Consider the following 17,956-nt stretch of genomic DNA (forward strand, 5'->3'; position numbering starts at 1 on the left):
TCCAGGGTGAGGAGGCCCTGCATTTAAGTGGACGCCAACTGTGTGTGTGTGGTGGCCGTGTGGGCATTTGCATATGGGAGGTGTCTGCACAAACAAAGGGCAAGAGTTGAGGGAGGTCCTGGTCTCTGGGGCTTCTCCTGGAAGGAGGTGCTGACTGTGCCCTCACAGAACCAGGCCCTCCTTGGGGTCCTGGTCACTGTGCCCAGGGCCCTCTCCTTCCACAGCAGGGGCTATGCTGCAGGAAGTGGTCAGGAAGTAGGATGTGGGCACAGTCAGTGACTCCTTAGTGATAAAATCAATGTGCCTCTGCTCCCATGGATACAGCTATATATATATGTATATATATATATATATTTATATGTATATATATATACATATATATATTTAAATGTGGATATAGATAATATATAGAGACAGAGATAGGGATATAGTTATAGATATAGTTATAGTTATATATATAGATGTAGAGATAGACTTAGATACATTTCTTTTAAAAAATATAATTATCTTGATATTGAGAGAGGACAGGAGAGGGATAGAGAGAAACATACACGAGAGAATCATTGATTGTCTCCCTCCTGCGTGGGCCCCACTTGGGATGGAGACTGTAACCCTATCATCTGATCTCACCAGGTATTAAACCAGTGACTTCTTGGTTCCTATGTTGATGGTCAACTGCTGAACCACATGAGCCAGGCTGGATCTTCATTCTTTGTTCTCACCTGAGGATGTCTTCATTGATTTTTAGAGGGAAAGGAAAGGAGAGAGAGAAAGAGAGAGAGAGAAACATTGATGTGAGAGAGAAATGTTGATCAGTTGCCTTCCATATATGCCCATACTGTGAATCAAACAGTCAACATTTTCATTTATGTACTTATTTCTTTAAATATTCCTTAACTGATATGAGAGAGGAATGGAGAGGGAGAGAGAGAGAAACATCAATGATAGAGAATAATTTATTGGCTTCCTCTTGCGTGTCCAACACTGGAGATGTTGTTGGCAACCTGGACATGTGCCCTGACCGGGAATTGAACCATGACCTCCTGGTTCATAGGTCGCCGATCAACTACTGAGCCATGCTGGCGGGGCTGTACCTGCAGTTTTAGGATTCATAGAGCTCCCTGTGTACCTGGGCTCTGGTCAGCGAGATGTTGGCAACATCATAGGTGACCAGGCCCCAGCCCTTCCCTGACTGCCCTCTGACCCCAGTGGCCACAGGCTTGTCCACCACAATGCCCTGCAGCTCATGGGCCCCTGGAGGTTCCCTCAGCACAGGTGTGAGCTGTTGGAGGTGCTCAGAGCTCAGTGCTCAGCTATGTCTCCACCTGACACAGGAGAGACCCCCACAACCTGACAGCACTCACGGGCACTGCCCGTGGGCTCAGCAGGGCAGGGCGCCTGAGTGTCCCAGCCCCGGAGTCTCAGGAACAGCCAAGCACAGGAGATGGGCATGAGGGGATGATGTGGGACTGTATTTAAGGCAAAACCAACCAGGGCGGCAAGGAGAGGGCAGACACATCCACACAGGACGTCCTGTGTAGGCCCCATGCGGTGAGAATGTGGGCAGCAGAGGACAGAGGGTGAGGATGGGGTGGTGTCTGCGGAGGTGGAGGTACAGCAGAGGTGGGTGGGACCATGACTTCCTTCAGCAGGTTCTCAGGATCCAGGTGGATTCTAGAGGGGAAGCAGCAGTCCCTTGGGATCAGTTCTGTGACCCACGGGGAACATACCCAGCAGGTCTTCCTGACTCTATCTGGGGCACACAGAGAGGTGGGAGCTTCCAGACTCACAAAGAGGCAGCGCCTGCAGGGTCCGACCCTACACCTCCATGTGCAGCCATGTCAGTGAGAGGCAAGTAGCTAGCTGCCCCCAAAGGGCTCCTCCTGGGCAGAGGAAGGGACTGATCATCCTCAGGTGAGGTTTGGGGCCTGGACTCTGTGATCCTGCTCAGCACTGCGTGGAGGGTGGGGGATGGCGCTCTCAGTGAGGGGACCAGAATCCCTACAATGTTTTCCTTGTAAACCCAGAGAGGACCATCAGGGACATGGTGACAGGAAGGACACAGATGAGAAGTCAACCAGATCTGACACACAGCCACTTCCTGCTTTTTTCCTGCAGAGAATCTAATTAAAAACACAAAGAAGGAAGCAGGAAGGGCCCCAGGGACACGAGGAGGGAAGAAAGCATTGACCCCAATAGGAAGCCTTCACATCCCTCCAGGGACAGCCTCTGAGCTGGGACCCTGGGTTTGCTGGTCCAGAGCGCCCCCTGGTGACCTGAGAGCCCAGTGCGACCCAACCCTGCTGTCTCCCTCAGGGAGGTTTGTGTCTGGGCTCACACTGACTTCCCCTCACAGTGTCTCTTGCACAGTAATACACGGTCGTGTTCTCAGCTCTCAGGCTGCTCATTTGTAGGTACAGCATGTTCTTGGCGTTGTCTCTGGAGATGGTGAAGCGGCCCTTCACAGCGTCGGCAAAGTATGTGCTAACAGCACCATTACTAATGTATGCGGCCCACTCCAGCCCCTTCCGTGTAGCCTGGCGGACCCAGTGCATTGAGTAGCTACTGAAGGTGAATCCAGAGGCTGCACAGGAGAGTTTCAGAGACGCCCCAGGCTGCATCAAGCCTCCCCCAGACTCTACCAGCTTCACCTCACACTGGACACCTGCAAACACAGAGACACAAGGTGGACTGAGAATCACATGGAAGCACCAACAGGCACAGGCACAGGTCTCAGCGCTCCCCACTCCTGAGAACGACCTTGAGAAATGATCAGTAGGAAAACGCAGCTTGGCACCAAGTCCATGGTGGAGCCGCTGGGGTCCTGTCTCAGGCGCTTGGGTTCTGGGTGTTTCCCCAACATGCCGGGCAAGGGCCCCCTTTTCTGAGCAGGAGGAGAGCCCCATTTCCATGGAGTCTGCTTATAAGGTGCAGCTGGGACCATGGGCTGCATGTCTGACCTTGTCATCCAAGTCGCTACCCCAGATGGGAAAGTACTGAAGGATGCTGGCCACAAGGGGTCCTTCCTGAGCCCCCTCCCTCCCCCCTTACCTGAGACCTGTCGCCCTGATCCCATATCTTTGTGGGAAGTTTTCAGGATTGAGAGTTCTTCTTTCTGGGGTTTTGATGAGGACCCAGGGGTGCTCCCCCAGAGGTGCATGGATGGGGCTTCCTCTCTCTCTCCTTTCCCCGCCATGGGCCATGTCGACTTTCTGGGGTTTGGGAATAAGATTTTTCTTTGAATGATGCTTTTATTTTGAGACTGAAGGATTCTCCTGGTTATATTCCTCAATCAGATCCTTTATAAAACTCGAACCTCTACTTGTGAGAAGGCGGGGGAGGCTGGGCTGGACGCTGTGGCTGCAGCCTCCATCTCAAACCTGCTGCCACTCTCACAACGACATGGCTGCCTCCTGAAACCACTCATTTCATTCAACTTCCCTGTGTTTGTGTGCAGAAGTCCTGTTTCCCAGACTCTCAAAGTGGGAGAATTTCTATCATTTACACATGGAGCCATGGCTGGTGGGACTCAGTGGTTGGAGCGTCATCCCCACACCAAATGGTGTGAACTCTTTAGAAGTCACTCTGTCGAGGTAGTGATGAGGTAAATAAGACATTTGTGAAAGAATGTATGAGACCAGCAGCCTGACTCTGTACCCAGTTAATCAGTATCCCTAATGCACATTCCTGCAAGCCTGTAGTCTAGTCACTGCGTCTCCTTAATTATCTGGTCTTGTAAGACCTGTTTACCTAAATATCCCCATTTTACAGAGGCCTCATGAACCATACACAACACCCAGAGAGGGTTATCAGCGCTGGCGCCAGGCCAGGCCTTTAGGTGTGCTCACATAATCCCCATGCCAACACACGGGGCTTTTTGGAAAGCCCGCAAAAGGTCCAGAAGTCTGATCCATATTTGGGTGACAAAGAAACCAAAGGGCATAAAAGGAAATATTCCTCATATTGGCTTGTTCAGGATTTGGAAATAGCCGCTCCTGAGTCATCTTACCAGTACCTCTAGAAATATATGGTTTCTTCCTGTATCTCCAGGCACTCCTGTGTATTTTTCTATCACCTGGTAAATTCTGTAAGAGTAGCTGTTTTTTAATAATTGTGTGAACTTCCCTCTGCACACAGAGAAAAAACACATATGAACGTATGCTGTGAATGAAGTAAACAGAATATTTTTATATGAGAAATGTCCTAACATGTATACAATTCTACCTAATAAAGAGGGAATATGCAAATTGACCGTCACACCACCACAAAGATGGCAGCGCCCACAGTGGAGGTGGTTTTCACAACACAAGATGGCTGCGTCCACAGCAGAGGCTGAGTTCCTGTAACGAGCCTTCACGAGCAATCAGCAGGGACCTGAGGCTGCGTGGTGCTGGGCTCGGGCATGGGTCCTGATGATGCACCCCCCGCTGGGTGGGCTTGGCAGGGGACCTCAGGCTGCCTTCCTGCCCCAGAACCAGGCAGGGGCCCCTCAGGCCATGCCCCCCACCTGGCGGGGCTTGAGAAGGGTGGGACCAGCAGGGTCTGGATCTCTCCCAGTGGGAGTGGGGACGTCTGGTTCTGGGTCTCCTGTGATTTTGAGGTGCCGCGGATGGGCAGGGACTTGACTCTGGGTCCTGTGGTGCACCCCAGACTCTGACAAGAGGAAGATTTTCATATACATTTTACTAATTTTCTTTCAGCTCTGACACTTCTATTATAGAGAAAGGAAATATATTAAAATATTTCCCCTAAATAATCCCCTTTTAATGTGCACAAATTTTGTTTACCGGGTCACTACTATTTTATAAGAGCCAAAATGATGACAACTGTGGGGGAGCAAGGCCTCCAATGCTCCAGAGAATAACCATTTGCAGCTGCGTTTGTGCATTTGAAGTTAAGGAGGGAAGGTGAGGAGTGAAATGGACATGGGAGAGATCAAGGTGGGACTGGATGCCAAGATAGTTAACAGGAGGTGCTCTCTCTCTCACTCTCTCTTTTTTCGAATCTTTATTGTTGAAAGTATTGCATAGGTTCCCATTTTCTACCCATTATCATCTTCCCTCTCACTCCCATTATCATGCCAGGCCCTCACCACCCCATTATCTGTGTCCACGGGTTAGGAATATACTAATATGCAGACAAGTTTATTGGTTGATCTCTTCCCATCCACCCTCCCCTGCCTTCCTTCTGAGGTTCCATAGTCTGTTCATACTTCCATGTCTCTGGGTCTATTTTTGTTCATCAGTTTATTTGGTCCATAAGCAATGCAGACTGGGGCAGCCATTATGGAAAACAGTATGGATTTTCCTAAAAAATTAAAAATGGAACTCCTATTTGACCCAGTGATCCCACTTCTAGGAATATATCCTGAGAAACCCAAAACACACATCAGAAAGAATGCATGCACCACTATGTTCATAGCAGTTAATTTACAACAGCTAAGCTTTGGAAACAGCCTAAGTGCCCAGCAGCAGATGATTGAATAAAAAAAAGAAAACAAGAAAACTGTGGTACATCTACCCCATGGAACACTATGCAGCTGTGAAAAAGAAAGAACTCTTACCATTTGCAACAGCAGGGGTACGTCTGATAAGGGGTTAATCTCCAAAATGCATAGGAACTCATACAACTAAACAAAAGGAAGACAACAACACAATTGAATAATGGGCGAAGGGCCTCATAGGTAAGTCTCCAAAGTGGACACACAGACGGCCAAGACGTGCTCTCCTGAGGGTGGTCATGCTGATGTCAAAGGTGTGTTAACCCAGATGCACAGGAACCATGGACGGGGTGCTTAAGGCAAAGATGAGCCTTTTAGTAAAGAAGTCAGGAGCCTGGGGCGTTCCCACCCCAGGACTGCCCAGGTAGGATGTCTGATCAGAGCCTCCTGTGAGGGTCCAGTCAGTCACTGAGTTTTGTCGGATTTAGGACAGAGCCCCCTTTTTGGTCACAAATACAATCCCTACAAGTAGACCTAGGACAGGGCTTTCTGTGAGCTCCGTGGCTGAGCCAACCAGCAAAACTAATTTAAGATGGAGCAGGAAATGGTATCTTTGCTCAACTCTGCACCTGCTCTTGCTCAGTGCCCTGTGCTGGTCTTGACCGCCTCCTGGTGGTCATGGACTCTCCCTGCAGTCCAACCCTGCTGTTGCCTTCATGGAGGTTAGTGTCTGGGCTCACACTGACTTCCTCTCACTGTGTCTCGCACAGTAACACAGGGCCATGTCCTCGGTGGTCATGGAGCTCAGCTGCAGGAAGAACAGGTTTTTGGACGTGTCTCTGGTGATGGAGGTTCAGCTCTTGAGGGAGGGGCTGTAGGCAGTGTTTCCATCATAATCTATGTAAGCAATCCACTCCAGCCCCTTCCCCAGGGGCTGGCAGATCCGGCTCCAGTAGGAACCACTGGTGATGGAGTAACCAGAGACAGTGCAGGTGATGGAGAGGGTCTGCGAGGGCTTCATCAGTCCTGGACCCGACTCCTGCAGCTGCACCTGGGACAGGACACCTGGGACAGAGAGAACACAGTGAGTCCTGGGTTCAGACGCAGGATCACCACCTCCTCATGTCTAAGCCCTGACTCACTCACATCTGGGAGCTGACAGCAGGAAGAGGAAGAGCCACATGGGAGTCATACCTTGCAGGTGAGAGGTCCTCGTCCCCCAGAAAGTGTTCTCCAGGGTGAGGAGGTCCTCCATTTAAGTGGACGCCAACTGTGTGTGTGTCTGGTGGCCGTGTGGGCATTTGCATATGGGAGGTGTCTGCACATACAAAGGGCAAGAGGTGAGGGAGGTCCTGGTCTCTGGGGCTTCTCCTGGAAGGAGGTGCTGACTGTGCCCTCAGAGAACCAGACCTTCCTTAGGGTCCTGGTCACTGTGCCCAATGACCTCTCCTTCCACACCAGGGGCTCTGCTTCAGGAGGGGATCAGGAAGTAGGATGTGGGCACAGTCCGTGACTCCTTAGGGATAACATCAATGTGCCTCTGCTCCCATGGATATAGATAGATAGATAGATAGATAGATAGATAGATAGATAGATAGATAGATATCGATATAGTTATAGATATAGATATTGATTTAGATATTGATTTAAATATATGTATAATTTGACTATAAACGTCTTTATAGATATAGATATAGTATTGATATAGAGATGGTTTTCTTTACTCTTACCTGAAGATATTTTCATTGATTTTTAGAGAAATGGAAAGGAGAGAGAGAGAAAAATTGATTTGAGATGGAAATATTGAACAGAGAAAGTTGGGGAGGAAGAGAGAAACGTTGACGTCAGGGAACATATTTATCATTTGCCTCCCATGTCTGCCAAGACTGGGAATCATACCCACAACATTGTCATTTATTTGTTTTAATATATATTTTATAGATTTCAGAGAGGAAGGGAGAGACAGAGAGAAACATCAATGATGAAAGGGATTTATTGATTGTCTGCCTCCTGTATGGTCACGACTGGGAATCAAGCCCACAACCCAGGTGTGTGCCCTGACCAGGAATGGAATCATAGGTTGAAGCTCAACCACTGTGCCACAGCATGGCTTCATTCAGTTTTGAAATACATTTCCAGTTAGTTTAGAATTCACCCTTGATGGCTACTCAATTTTCCTTCAGCATTTAAAGTCCTCATTTGTTGCAGGAGGTTCATGTTCAGGAGACCAGAAGTACCCATGTGACACTGTTCCCTTACAAAGTGATCAGAGGATAAACTAAGACCAGAGTGTGAGCCTAGAGCCAGTGGAGCAAGTGTTGGGGAGAGCAGAGTGTCTGTGAGGGTCCCTGGGGATCAGAAGCATGAACTAGGGAGACACAGACAGAGATCCTGGGTTATATTTCTTCAGGGCAGTTTGGTGCTGGATGTGTAGCAGCTGCACGGCCTCCTTTGTCGTGTTTATTCTCCCAGTGGTTCTCAACCTTCCCAGTGCTGTGACCCTTTAACACAGTTCCTCATGTTGTGGTGACCCCCAACCATAAAATTATTTTCGTTGCTACTTCATAACTGTAATTTTGCTACTGTGACTTGTAATGTAAATATCTGATATGCAGGATGGATTTTCATTGTTTGCACCTGCAGGATGGTCTAGACTGTTGTGGATCCAGTGTCATGCCTTGAGACATAGAAGAACCTCCGTCATGACCAGGTGTGTTGAGGGGAAGATATCAGAAATGATTTAGGAATAAATAAGTTTAGGTTTGAAAATCTTGTTATTGGAAGTCTGATATCTGCATGTGACCCTGTGAACCCTGTCCCTACATGATGGGGGTCAACTGCAACCTACACCTGACCCAGTGCCACATTGGGGCAGAGCTACCTGGGAACATGGTGGGTGATGTTCTTGTTTCATTAGGTTGTCATCTCCTTGTTGTGTAGCCTGTTCAAGTTTTCTTACGTCACTTTCTTCTGAAACAGCCCACATGTTTCCTAGAGTCATGAAGACACTCTGTTGAGAGGATGCAGGGGCACAAGCCATTTGTATGTTGGTTTTGTATCTATTTATACGAGGGTATACTTTATCTTTCATTCTGTGGATGAGATATAGCACAGTTACTGTTTTACATACGTTGAGCCATCTTACATGCTAGGATGGTATCCCACTTGCTCATGGAAAATGACCCTTTCAGTGTGCAGTTTAGTTTCCTAGCATATTTTTGAGGTTTTTTTGCATGTAATTTCATCAGGGATATTGACCTGTCATTTTTGTGTGTTTCTGCTTGGCTTTGATATGAGTGTAATGGTCACCTGAAGAACTCTGTTTGGAAGTGTTGTCTCTTTCCTTAAATCTTGGAAGAGTTAAGAGGAGTTGATTAGAAAGTTATCAATTCCTTTTTGAAATTCTGGTAGAATTCACCCTTGAGTCCATTTGGTCCTTGACTTTTATTTGGAAGGTTTTCACTATTATTTCAATTATATTTTAAAATTTGTAGCAATCTAGCAAAGTTTGCATTAAATTTCTAATTTGATCTCCTACTAAGGGGACTGAGAAATACAACTGTTGATCTTCACAAGTTGTGGTCAGTGTTGAAATGATAGTTTCTTGCAGACCACATATTTATTTCATATGGCATGCAAGAAAACAAAATCCAACCCCATTTTTCTGTTTTAAAAATATTAAAAAGAAATATTTCTTTATTGATTTCAGAGAGGAAGGAAGAGGGAGGGAGAGATAGAAACATCAATGATGAGAGAGAATCATTGTTTGGCTGCCTCTTGCAGTCACCCACTGGGATATGTGCCCTTGACTGAACTCAAACACAGGACCCTTCAGTCTGCAGGCTGACGCTCTATCCACTCAGGCAAATGGGCTAGAGATAACCCCCTTTTCTTATATAGAATTCTTAGAGTACAGTGTACAAGGACACCAACAGTTTTGTATCACTGCTCATGTGTGAATGCATGTCTTTTCCAGAAATGAGTGTGTAACTCTGTTTGTGTGACTGTGTGTGTAACTGTGTGTGTGTGTGTGTGTGTGTGTGTGTGTGTGTGTGTGTGTGTGTGTGTGACTATGTGTCTGTGTGACTCTGTGTTTCCTGGGTAAGTAGTGAGAGGACTGTATGGACGCAGGGAGTCCCATGGATGCTCCTCGGCTTCCAACATCCTCTGGATGCACATCTCACCCACAGTGAAGCTAGAAAACCTTGGATCCAGGAGGAAAGGTGGAGGAGGAGTTCAAAGTTGCACATCCCAGCCTCAGGGTCACCTGTCCCTGCTGTGGGGATAGTACTGCTTCCTGATGGACAGCAGGGTCCCCTCCTGTGGGTGGATGTGGGGCTCCCTGTGTTTGGTGCACTGAGCTGACAGCTCTTCTAAGGGTCATTGTGGACCCAGAGAGGGTGGGTGAGGTCCACCAGCCCTGAGTGAGCTCAGGCCTCTCAGCAGAGGGAGGGCCCTGTGATCTCCCTGGAACCAGGAGGGAGAGGGCACATGGAGAGTCAGATACTGAGGGAGCTGTGACCGCCGAGGGAGGGATGCAGAGCTGTACACACAGCCCAGCCCTAGCAACCCACCCATGGAGCTCACACTCATCATAGAAAGGTTGAAAAGAGAGTAAAAAAAGTCACTTCTAGAATTTGTGAAGGAGCCTTTGTGAAGGAGAGTCCCCGTCACGGCCGACATGTCACCTGCAAACACATGCCCCTTCTTCACTGTTTTCTGAGGGGAGAACATGAGAAGGAAGAGACATCCCTGGAGGCAGCTGAGAGCTTGAGAGGAAATCCCTGTGCCCAACAGGAAGGCCCTTCCCTCCCCACCTCCCTCTGCCCCTGTTCCTGAGGCTGCTCTCTGTGCTGTGGGTCCTAGCGCTCCCTGCTGTCCGGGACTCCCCACTGCAGCCCAGCCCTGCTGCCTCGCCAGGGAGGTTTGTGTCTGGGCTCTCACGGACTTCCCCTCACTGTGTCTCCTGCACAGTAATACAGGGCCGTGTCCTCGGTGGTCACGGAGCTCAGCTGCAGGGAGAACTGGTTCCTGGCCGTGTCAGCAGTGATGGAGATGCGGCCCTGGAAGGCTGGGTTGTACCTTGTGCTCCCTGACCACCACTCCATCCACTGCAACCCTTTCCCTGGGGGCTGGCGGATCCAGCTCCAGTAGTAACTGCTGGTGACTGAGCCTCCAGACACAGTGCAGGTGAGGGAGAGGGTCTGCGAGGGCTTCGCCAGTCCTGGGCCCGACTCCTGCAGCTGCACCTGGGACAGGACACCTGGGACAGAGAGAACACAGTGAGTCCTGGGCTCAGATGCAGAGTCCCCATCTCCTCACGTCTAAGCCCTGAGTCACTCACATCTGGGAGCTGACAGCAGGAAGAGGAAGAGCCACATGGGAGTCATGTCTTGCAGGTGAGGTCTCGTCCCCCAGAAAGTATTCTACAGGGTTAGGAGGCCCTGTATTTAAGTGGACGCCAAGTGTGTGTGTGTGTGGTGGCCGTGTGGGAATTTTCATATGGGAGGTGTCTGCACATACAAAGGGCAAGAAGTGAGGGAGGTCCTGGTCTCTGGGGCTTCTCCTGGAAGGAGAGGCTGACTGTGCCCCCAGAGAACCAGGCCCTCCTTGTGGTCCTGGTCACTGTGCCCAGGGCCCTCTCCTTCCACAGCAGGGGCTATGCTGCAGGAAGTGGTCAGGAAGTAGGATGTGGGAACAATCAATGACTCTTTAGGAATAACATCAACGTGACTCCGCTCCCATGGATATAGATAGATATAGATGATATAGATATGGATATAGATATAGATATAGATATAGATATAGATATAGATATAGATACAGATATAGATATAGATATAGATATAGATATAGATATAGATATAGATATAGATATGTAGTGGTAGATGTAGATGTACGTGTAGATGTACATATAGGCATAGATATATATACTGTTTACTTTATTCTCACCCGACGATGTGTTCATTGGTTGTTGAGGGTAAGGAAAGGAGAAAGAGAGGAGAGCAACAATGATGTGAGAGAGACAGTTGATCAGTTCCCTCCGATATGTGCCCATATTGTGAATCAAACCTGCATAAATTTTATTAATTATTTATGTGTTTATTTAAATATTTTTAATTGATATCACAGAAGAAGAGAGAGGGAAATAGAGATAGAACAATAAATGATAAGCGGGAACCATTGATTGGCTGTGTTCTGCACACCCAAACAGGGGATGTCGCACAAAACCTAGGTATGTGCCCTGACTGGGAATTGAACCATGACCTCCTGGTTCTTAAGTCAATGCTCAACCACTGAGCAATGCTGGCCAGGCTGTCCCTGCACTTTCAGGGTTCACAGAGCTCCCAGTGTACCTGGGCTCTAGTGGGTGGAACGTTGGCAACATTATAGGTGACCAGTCCCCAGCCCTTCCATGACTGCCCTCTGACCCCAGTGGCCATGGGTTTGTCCACCACGACGCTCTGCAGCTCACAGGCCCCTGGAGGTTCCCTCAGCCCAGGTGTGAGCTGTTTGAGGTGCTCTGAGCTCAGTTCTCAGCTGTGTCCCCACCTGACACAGGAGGGGCCCCCAGGACCTGACATCACATGTGGGGACTGGACGTGGGCTCAGCAGGATGGCTCAGTAGCCCTGGCCCTGGTGTCTCTGGGAGGGCCTGGCACAAGAGATGGGCATGAGGGGCTGCATTTAAGGCAAAACCTACCAGGCCCCATGTGGTGAGAGTGTGGGCGGCAGGGGACAGAGGGTGAGGATGGGATGGTGTCTGTGGAGCTGGAGGCACAGCAGAGGTGGGTGGGACCATGTCTCCCTTCATCAGGTTCTCAGGATGCAGGTGGTTCCCCAGGGGAAGCGGGACTGGTGTTGGGACATGTCCCCTGGGACCAGGTTATGAGACCCATGGGGAGCAGCTCCCAGTAGGGCTTCCAGGCTTCCTCTGGGGCTCAGGGAGAGGTAGGCACTTCCAGGATCTCAGAGGGGCAGTGCCACAAGGTCTGACCCTACACCTCCATGTGCAGCCATGTCAGTGAGAGGCAAGCTGCTAACTGCCCCCAAAGGGCTCCTCCTGGGGCAGAGCGAGGGGCTGATCACCCTCAGGTGAGGTTTGGGGCCTGGACTCCGTGTTCCCCGCTCAGCACTGTGTCAAGGGTGGTGGACTTAGGTCTCAGTGAGGGGACCAGTATCCCGGCAATGTTTGCCTTGTCAAACCAGAGAGCAACCATCAGAGACTTGGTGACAGGAAGGACGCAGATGAGAAGTCAACCAGATCTGACACACAGTCACTTCCTGCTTTTTCCTGCAGAGAATCTAATTAAAGACACAAAGAAGGAAGAGGAACTGCCCCAGGGACACCGGGCGGGAAGAAAGCATTGACGCCAATAGGAAGCCTGCACAACCCTTCAGGAACAGCCTCTGAGCTGGGACCCTGGGTTTGCTGGTCCTGATTGCCCCCTATAGCCCAGCCCATTTGTCTCCTCAGGGAGGTTAGTGTCTGGGCTCACACTGACTTCCCCTCACTGTGTCTCGCACAGGAATACATGGCCATGTCCTCGGCTCTCAGGCTGCTCATTTGCAGATACAGCGTGTTCTTGGCGTTTTCTCTGGAGATGGTGAAGCGGCCCTTCACGGCGTCGGTGTAGTATGTGCTACCACCACTACTACTAATGTGCGAGACCCACTCCAGCCCCTTCCCTGGAGCCTGGCGGACCCAGTGCATCCCATAGCTACTGAAGGTGAATCCAGAGGCTGCACAGGAGAGTCTCAGAGTCCCCCCAGGCTGCACCAGGCCTCCCCCAGACTCCACCAGCTGCTCCTCACACTGGACACCTGCAAACACAGAGACACAAGGTGGACTGAGCATCACATGGAAGCACCAACAGGCACAGGCACAGGTCTCAGCACTCCCCACTCCTGAGAATGACCTTGAGAAATGATCAGGAGGAAAACGCAGCTTGGCACCAATTCCATGGTGGAGCCGCTGGGGTCCTGTCTCAGGCGCTTGGGCTCTGGGTGTCTCCCCAACATGCCGGGCAAAGACCCCCTTTTATGAGCAGGAGGAGAGCCCCATTTCCATGGAGTCTGCATATAAGGTGCAGCAGGGACCCTGGGCTGCAGGCCTGACCTTGTCATCCTGGGGGCGAACCCAGATGGGAAGGGACTCATGGATGCTGGCCACAGGGGGTCCCGTCCCGAACCCCTCCCTCCCTCCTTTCCTGAGACCCGTCACCCTGACCCCATTCCTTTGGGGCAGCTTCCAGGATTGAGATCCTCCTATTTCAGGGTTTTGATGAGGACCCAGGGTGCTCCCACAGAGGTGTGTGGTGGGGCTTCCTCTCGCTCTCCTTCCCCCACCATGGGCCATGTTGCCTTTCTGGGGTTTGGGAATAAGAATGTGCATTGCATGATGCTTTTATTTTGAGACTGAGAGATTCTCCTTGTTATTTTCCTCAATCAGATCCTCCACAAAACTCGAACCTCTACATGTGAGGAGGCAGGAGAGGCTGGGCTGGACGCTGTGGCCATAGCCTCTGTCTCAAACCTGCTGCCTCTCTCACAAGCACACAGCTTCCTTCCTGAAAGCACACATTTCACTCAACTTCCCTGCTGTTCATGAGCAAAAGCCGTATTTTCCAGCCTCTCAAAGTGTGAGAATTTCCATCATGTACACATGGAGCCCTGGCTGGTGGGGCTCAGTGGTTGGAGTGTCATCCCCACACCAAAGGGTGTGAACTCTTTAGAGTCACCACCACCATCATGTGGAGGCAGCAGGTTTTTAATAATTGTGTGCACCTCCCTCTCCACACGGGGAAGAAACATGAATGAATGTCTGTGGTAAATGAAGTAAAGACAGCACGTTGATGTAAGAACTGTCCAAACAAGGAGAGAATGTTTTATAAGATTTTATTCCAGCCAAAGTGTCGACAACTGTTGGGGAGAGAGACCTCCAATGCTCTGGAGAATAATGGTTTGTAGCTGGGTTTGTGCATTTGAAGGTAAGGAGGGAAGGTGAGGGATGACATGGAGGTGGGAGAGAGCAAGGCGGTTCCTGGATGCCAGGAGAGTGAACAAGATTTCTCTCTCTCTCTCTCTCTCTCTCTCTCTCTCTCTCTCTCTCTCTCTCTCTCTCTCTCTCTCCTAATCTTTATTGTTGAAAGTATTACATAGTTCCCCCTTTTCTCCCCATTATCCTCTCCCCACCGGCTCCCATTCCCTCCCCAGGCCCTCAGCACTCATTGTGTCCACAGATCAGGCATATATGCAGACAAGTTCATTGGTTGATCTCTTCCCACCCACCCTCCCCTGCCTTCCCTCTGAGGTTCGATGGTCTGTTCATGCTTCTATGTCTCTGGGTTTTTTTTTTTTTGTTCATTAATTTATTTGGTCTATTAGGAAGGCAAACTGGTCCAGCCATTAAGGAAAACAGTATAGCGTTTCCATTTAAAATTAAAAAATGGAACTCCTCTTTGACCCAGTGATCCCACTTCCCCTCCCCAGACCAAGTCCAGGCTGGGACATCTTGTCGACCTCCCACCCCCATCTCTCTCTCTCTCTCTCTCTTTCTCTCTCTCTCTCTCTCACCCCCACCAAGACCATGTCCGTGCCTGGACATCTGGTAGAACGCAGCCATCATGCAACCATCTCTCGCAGCTGCCTGTTTTGAGGAGTGCGTTTTTTTTTTGGGGGGTGGGGGGTAGAATTGGGAGGGAGCCGGCCCCCGGCCCCCTTGGGGAAGGGGCCAGGTCCTGCTCCTGCTCTTGGACCGAACCATGCCCTTTCAGTTCCACACTGCGCACCCCGCGGCCACGTTCTCACAGGGTTTCTGTTCTGCTCTTTCTCCTCCATAGAGGCCCCGCCTCTGAAGCCACCAGCGCTGCCCTCTGAGAACAATGCAACCTGGTTCATGGGATCCACAGTCGCCATGTTCTCCCAAACCTCAAAGCCTCCAAAGCACTGAGACTCCTGAGGCGCCGCTGCCTCTCCCTCACCGCCAGGGTGGGATCCAGCAGCAGCGGCCAGAGGCAGAGGGCGCAGGTGTCCAGGCCACCAGGTCCCCCAGGTCCAGCAGCACCAGCTGCTGCTGCACCAGCTGGGCCAGCCCTGGGCGTGTGCACTGGGGACCTGGGCGCTGGGGGCTGGAGCTTTTCCAGCAGCATCTGCCTCCTCTTGCTCAGTCCCTTTCTCTGCTGCTGCCAACTGGGCCTGACAGCTGCCTGGAGGGAGAACTGAGATCTCTGGAAGCGCTTAGTCCTGCTCGGGCCCATGGCAATGTGAGGACCAAGAGGGAAGGCAGCGGCCAGCTGGTGGCAGGGCGTAGAGGAGGCTGAGATTTAGTTGGCAGCTCACCTGGGCCTGGGACTGTAGGGGCCACAGGGAAAGCAGCACGCAGGCAGGAGGGAGGAGGGCATAGTTTTCTCTGTAGAAATCATTGGGAGATTGAAACCACACATGTTTCTGGAAGTGGAATTTCTCCTCCTCCCCCACCACCTCACCAAAATAAAAGCCCTGCACCCTCTCTTTTCCAGGCTCCATCCAGCTGGTCTGACTTGCTGAGTGACCTTTCCTGTGCTTCTCAGGGGTTTCAATCAGGAGCATAATAACCATCCCACCTCCCCTTGGTGAGTGTGTGTCATGAACACCTGTACCAGCTTCTGTGTCTCTGCTTCTGCATGGTGTCCACTCCTCTGGGTGCTGTGAGCATGAGGACAAGACCAGGACTGTCACCCTGTGGGTCCTTCTTCTGTAGCTTTGGGTTCACACAAAGGTGGGGCCCACGGTCCAACATTCAGGGGAGCTGTACTGTTGGGTCATTAGAGCCTCTTGTTAGATTCAAGTGACGTGGGTCAGAAGATTTGAGGATAAAACTCATTATGGCCCAAGTGTGTATGAAAGAGACTCTCTGCCTTTTGTTCACAGGAGAAAGTTGTATCTCTTTACAACAGACTTTCTAACTCTGAGACTCGGACATCAGCAAAGAATGAGGTTCCAGAGGTTCCTTGAAGGAAACTGTGACATGAAGAGGAAGCCACACAGGAACCAGCCCAGACCTCCAACTGCACCTGCTGCTGGGATGGTCCTTGTATTCAGGAAAAAAACATTGACCCCAATAGGAAGCCTGCACAACCCCTCCAGGGACAGCCTCTGAGCTGAGACCCTAGGTTTGCTGGTCCTGAGCGCCCCCTGGTGTCCCGGACGCTCCCTGCAGCCCATCCCTGCTGTCTCCTCAGGGAGGTTAGTGTCTGGGCTCACACTGACTTCCCCTCACTGTGTCTCTTGCACAGTAATACATGGCCGTGTCCTCGGCTCTCAGGCTGCTCATTTGCAGAAACAGCGTGTTCTTGGCGTTGTCTCTGGAGATGGTGAAGCGGCCCTTCACAGAGGCGGTGTAGTATATGTAACTTCTACCATCACTACTTATGAGTGCAACCCACTCCAGCCCCTTCCCCGGAGCCTGGCGGACCCAGTGCATTTCGTAGCTACTGAAGGTGAATCCAGAGGCTGCACAGGAGAGTCTCAGAGACCCCCCAGGCTGCATCAAGCCTCCTCCAGACTCCACCAGCTGCTCCTCACACTGGACACCTGCAAACACAGAGACACAAGGTGGACTGAGAATCACATGGAAGCACCAACAGGCACAGGCACAGGTCTCAGCACTCCCCACTCCTGAGAACGACCTTGAGAAATGATCAGGAGGAAAATGCAGCTTGGCACCAAGTCCATGGTGGAGCCGCTGGGGTCCTGTCTCAGGCACTTGGACTCTGGGTGTCTCCCCAACATGCCTGGCAAGGGCCCCCTTTTATGAGCAGGAGGAGAGCCCCATTTGCATGGAGTCTGCATATAAGGTGCAGCTGCGACCCTGGGCTGCATGTCTGACCTTGTCATCCTAGGGGCGACCCCAGATGGGAAAGGACTCAAGGATGCTGGCCACAAGGGGTCCTGTCCAGACCCCCCTCCCTCCCTCCTTTCCTGAGACCCGTCACCCTGACCCCATTCATTTGGGGGCAGCTTCCAGGATTGAGAGTCCTCCTTCCTGGGGTTTTGATGAGGACCCAGGGGTGCTGCCCCAGAGGAACATAGATGGGGCTTCCTCTCACTCTCCTTCACTCTCCGTGGGCCATGTTGCCTTTCTAGGTTTTTCAAATGTGGCTTTTAGTATATTGAGGTCCATCTCATCTACAAGTAATCTGCTAAGAATTTTAATTCTGAAGTAATTTTAAAATTTAAAGGCTTTATTCTGTATCTATTTATAAGATGGTATACTTTATTCTTCATTCTGTGGGTGAGTTATAGCACAGTTACTGATTTACATATTTTGATGCATCCTTGGATGCTAGGCTGGTAATTCACTTCATCGTGGTGAATGACCCTTTCAGTGTGCACTTTAGTATCCTAGCAAATTTGGAGGGTTTTTGCATGTAATTTCATCAGGGATATTGACCTGTCATTTTTGTTTATTTCTACATTTCTTTGATATGAGTGTAATGGTCACCTCAAGAAATCTGTTTGGAAGTGCTGTCTCTT

General features: G+C 50.4%; 1 gene segment (V, D, J or C); it reads right to left on the reverse strand.

The window, feature by feature from the left end:
* Nucleotides 1–10,380: 10,380 nt before the first annotated feature.
* LOC132225708 (immunoglobulin heavy variable 3-23-like) overlaps nucleotides 10,381–17,956 on the reverse strand; it is a 32,190-nt gene continuing 24,614 nt past the window's right edge. Inside the window, 2 exon segments of the V gene segment in view lie at nucleotides 10,381–10,613; nucleotides 12,956–13,264. Coding sequence covers nucleotides 10,381–10,613; nucleotides 12,956–13,264 — 542 coding nt within the window.

Source organism: Myotis daubentonii (genome assembly GCF_963259705.1).
Source record: "Myotis daubentonii chromosome 1 unlocalized genomic scaffold, mMyoDau2.1 SUPER_1_unloc_1, whole genome shotgun sequence".
In the NCBI taxonomy this organism is placed as follows: domain Eukaryota; kingdom Metazoa; phylum Chordata; class Mammalia; order Chiroptera; family Vespertilionidae; genus Myotis; species Myotis daubentonii.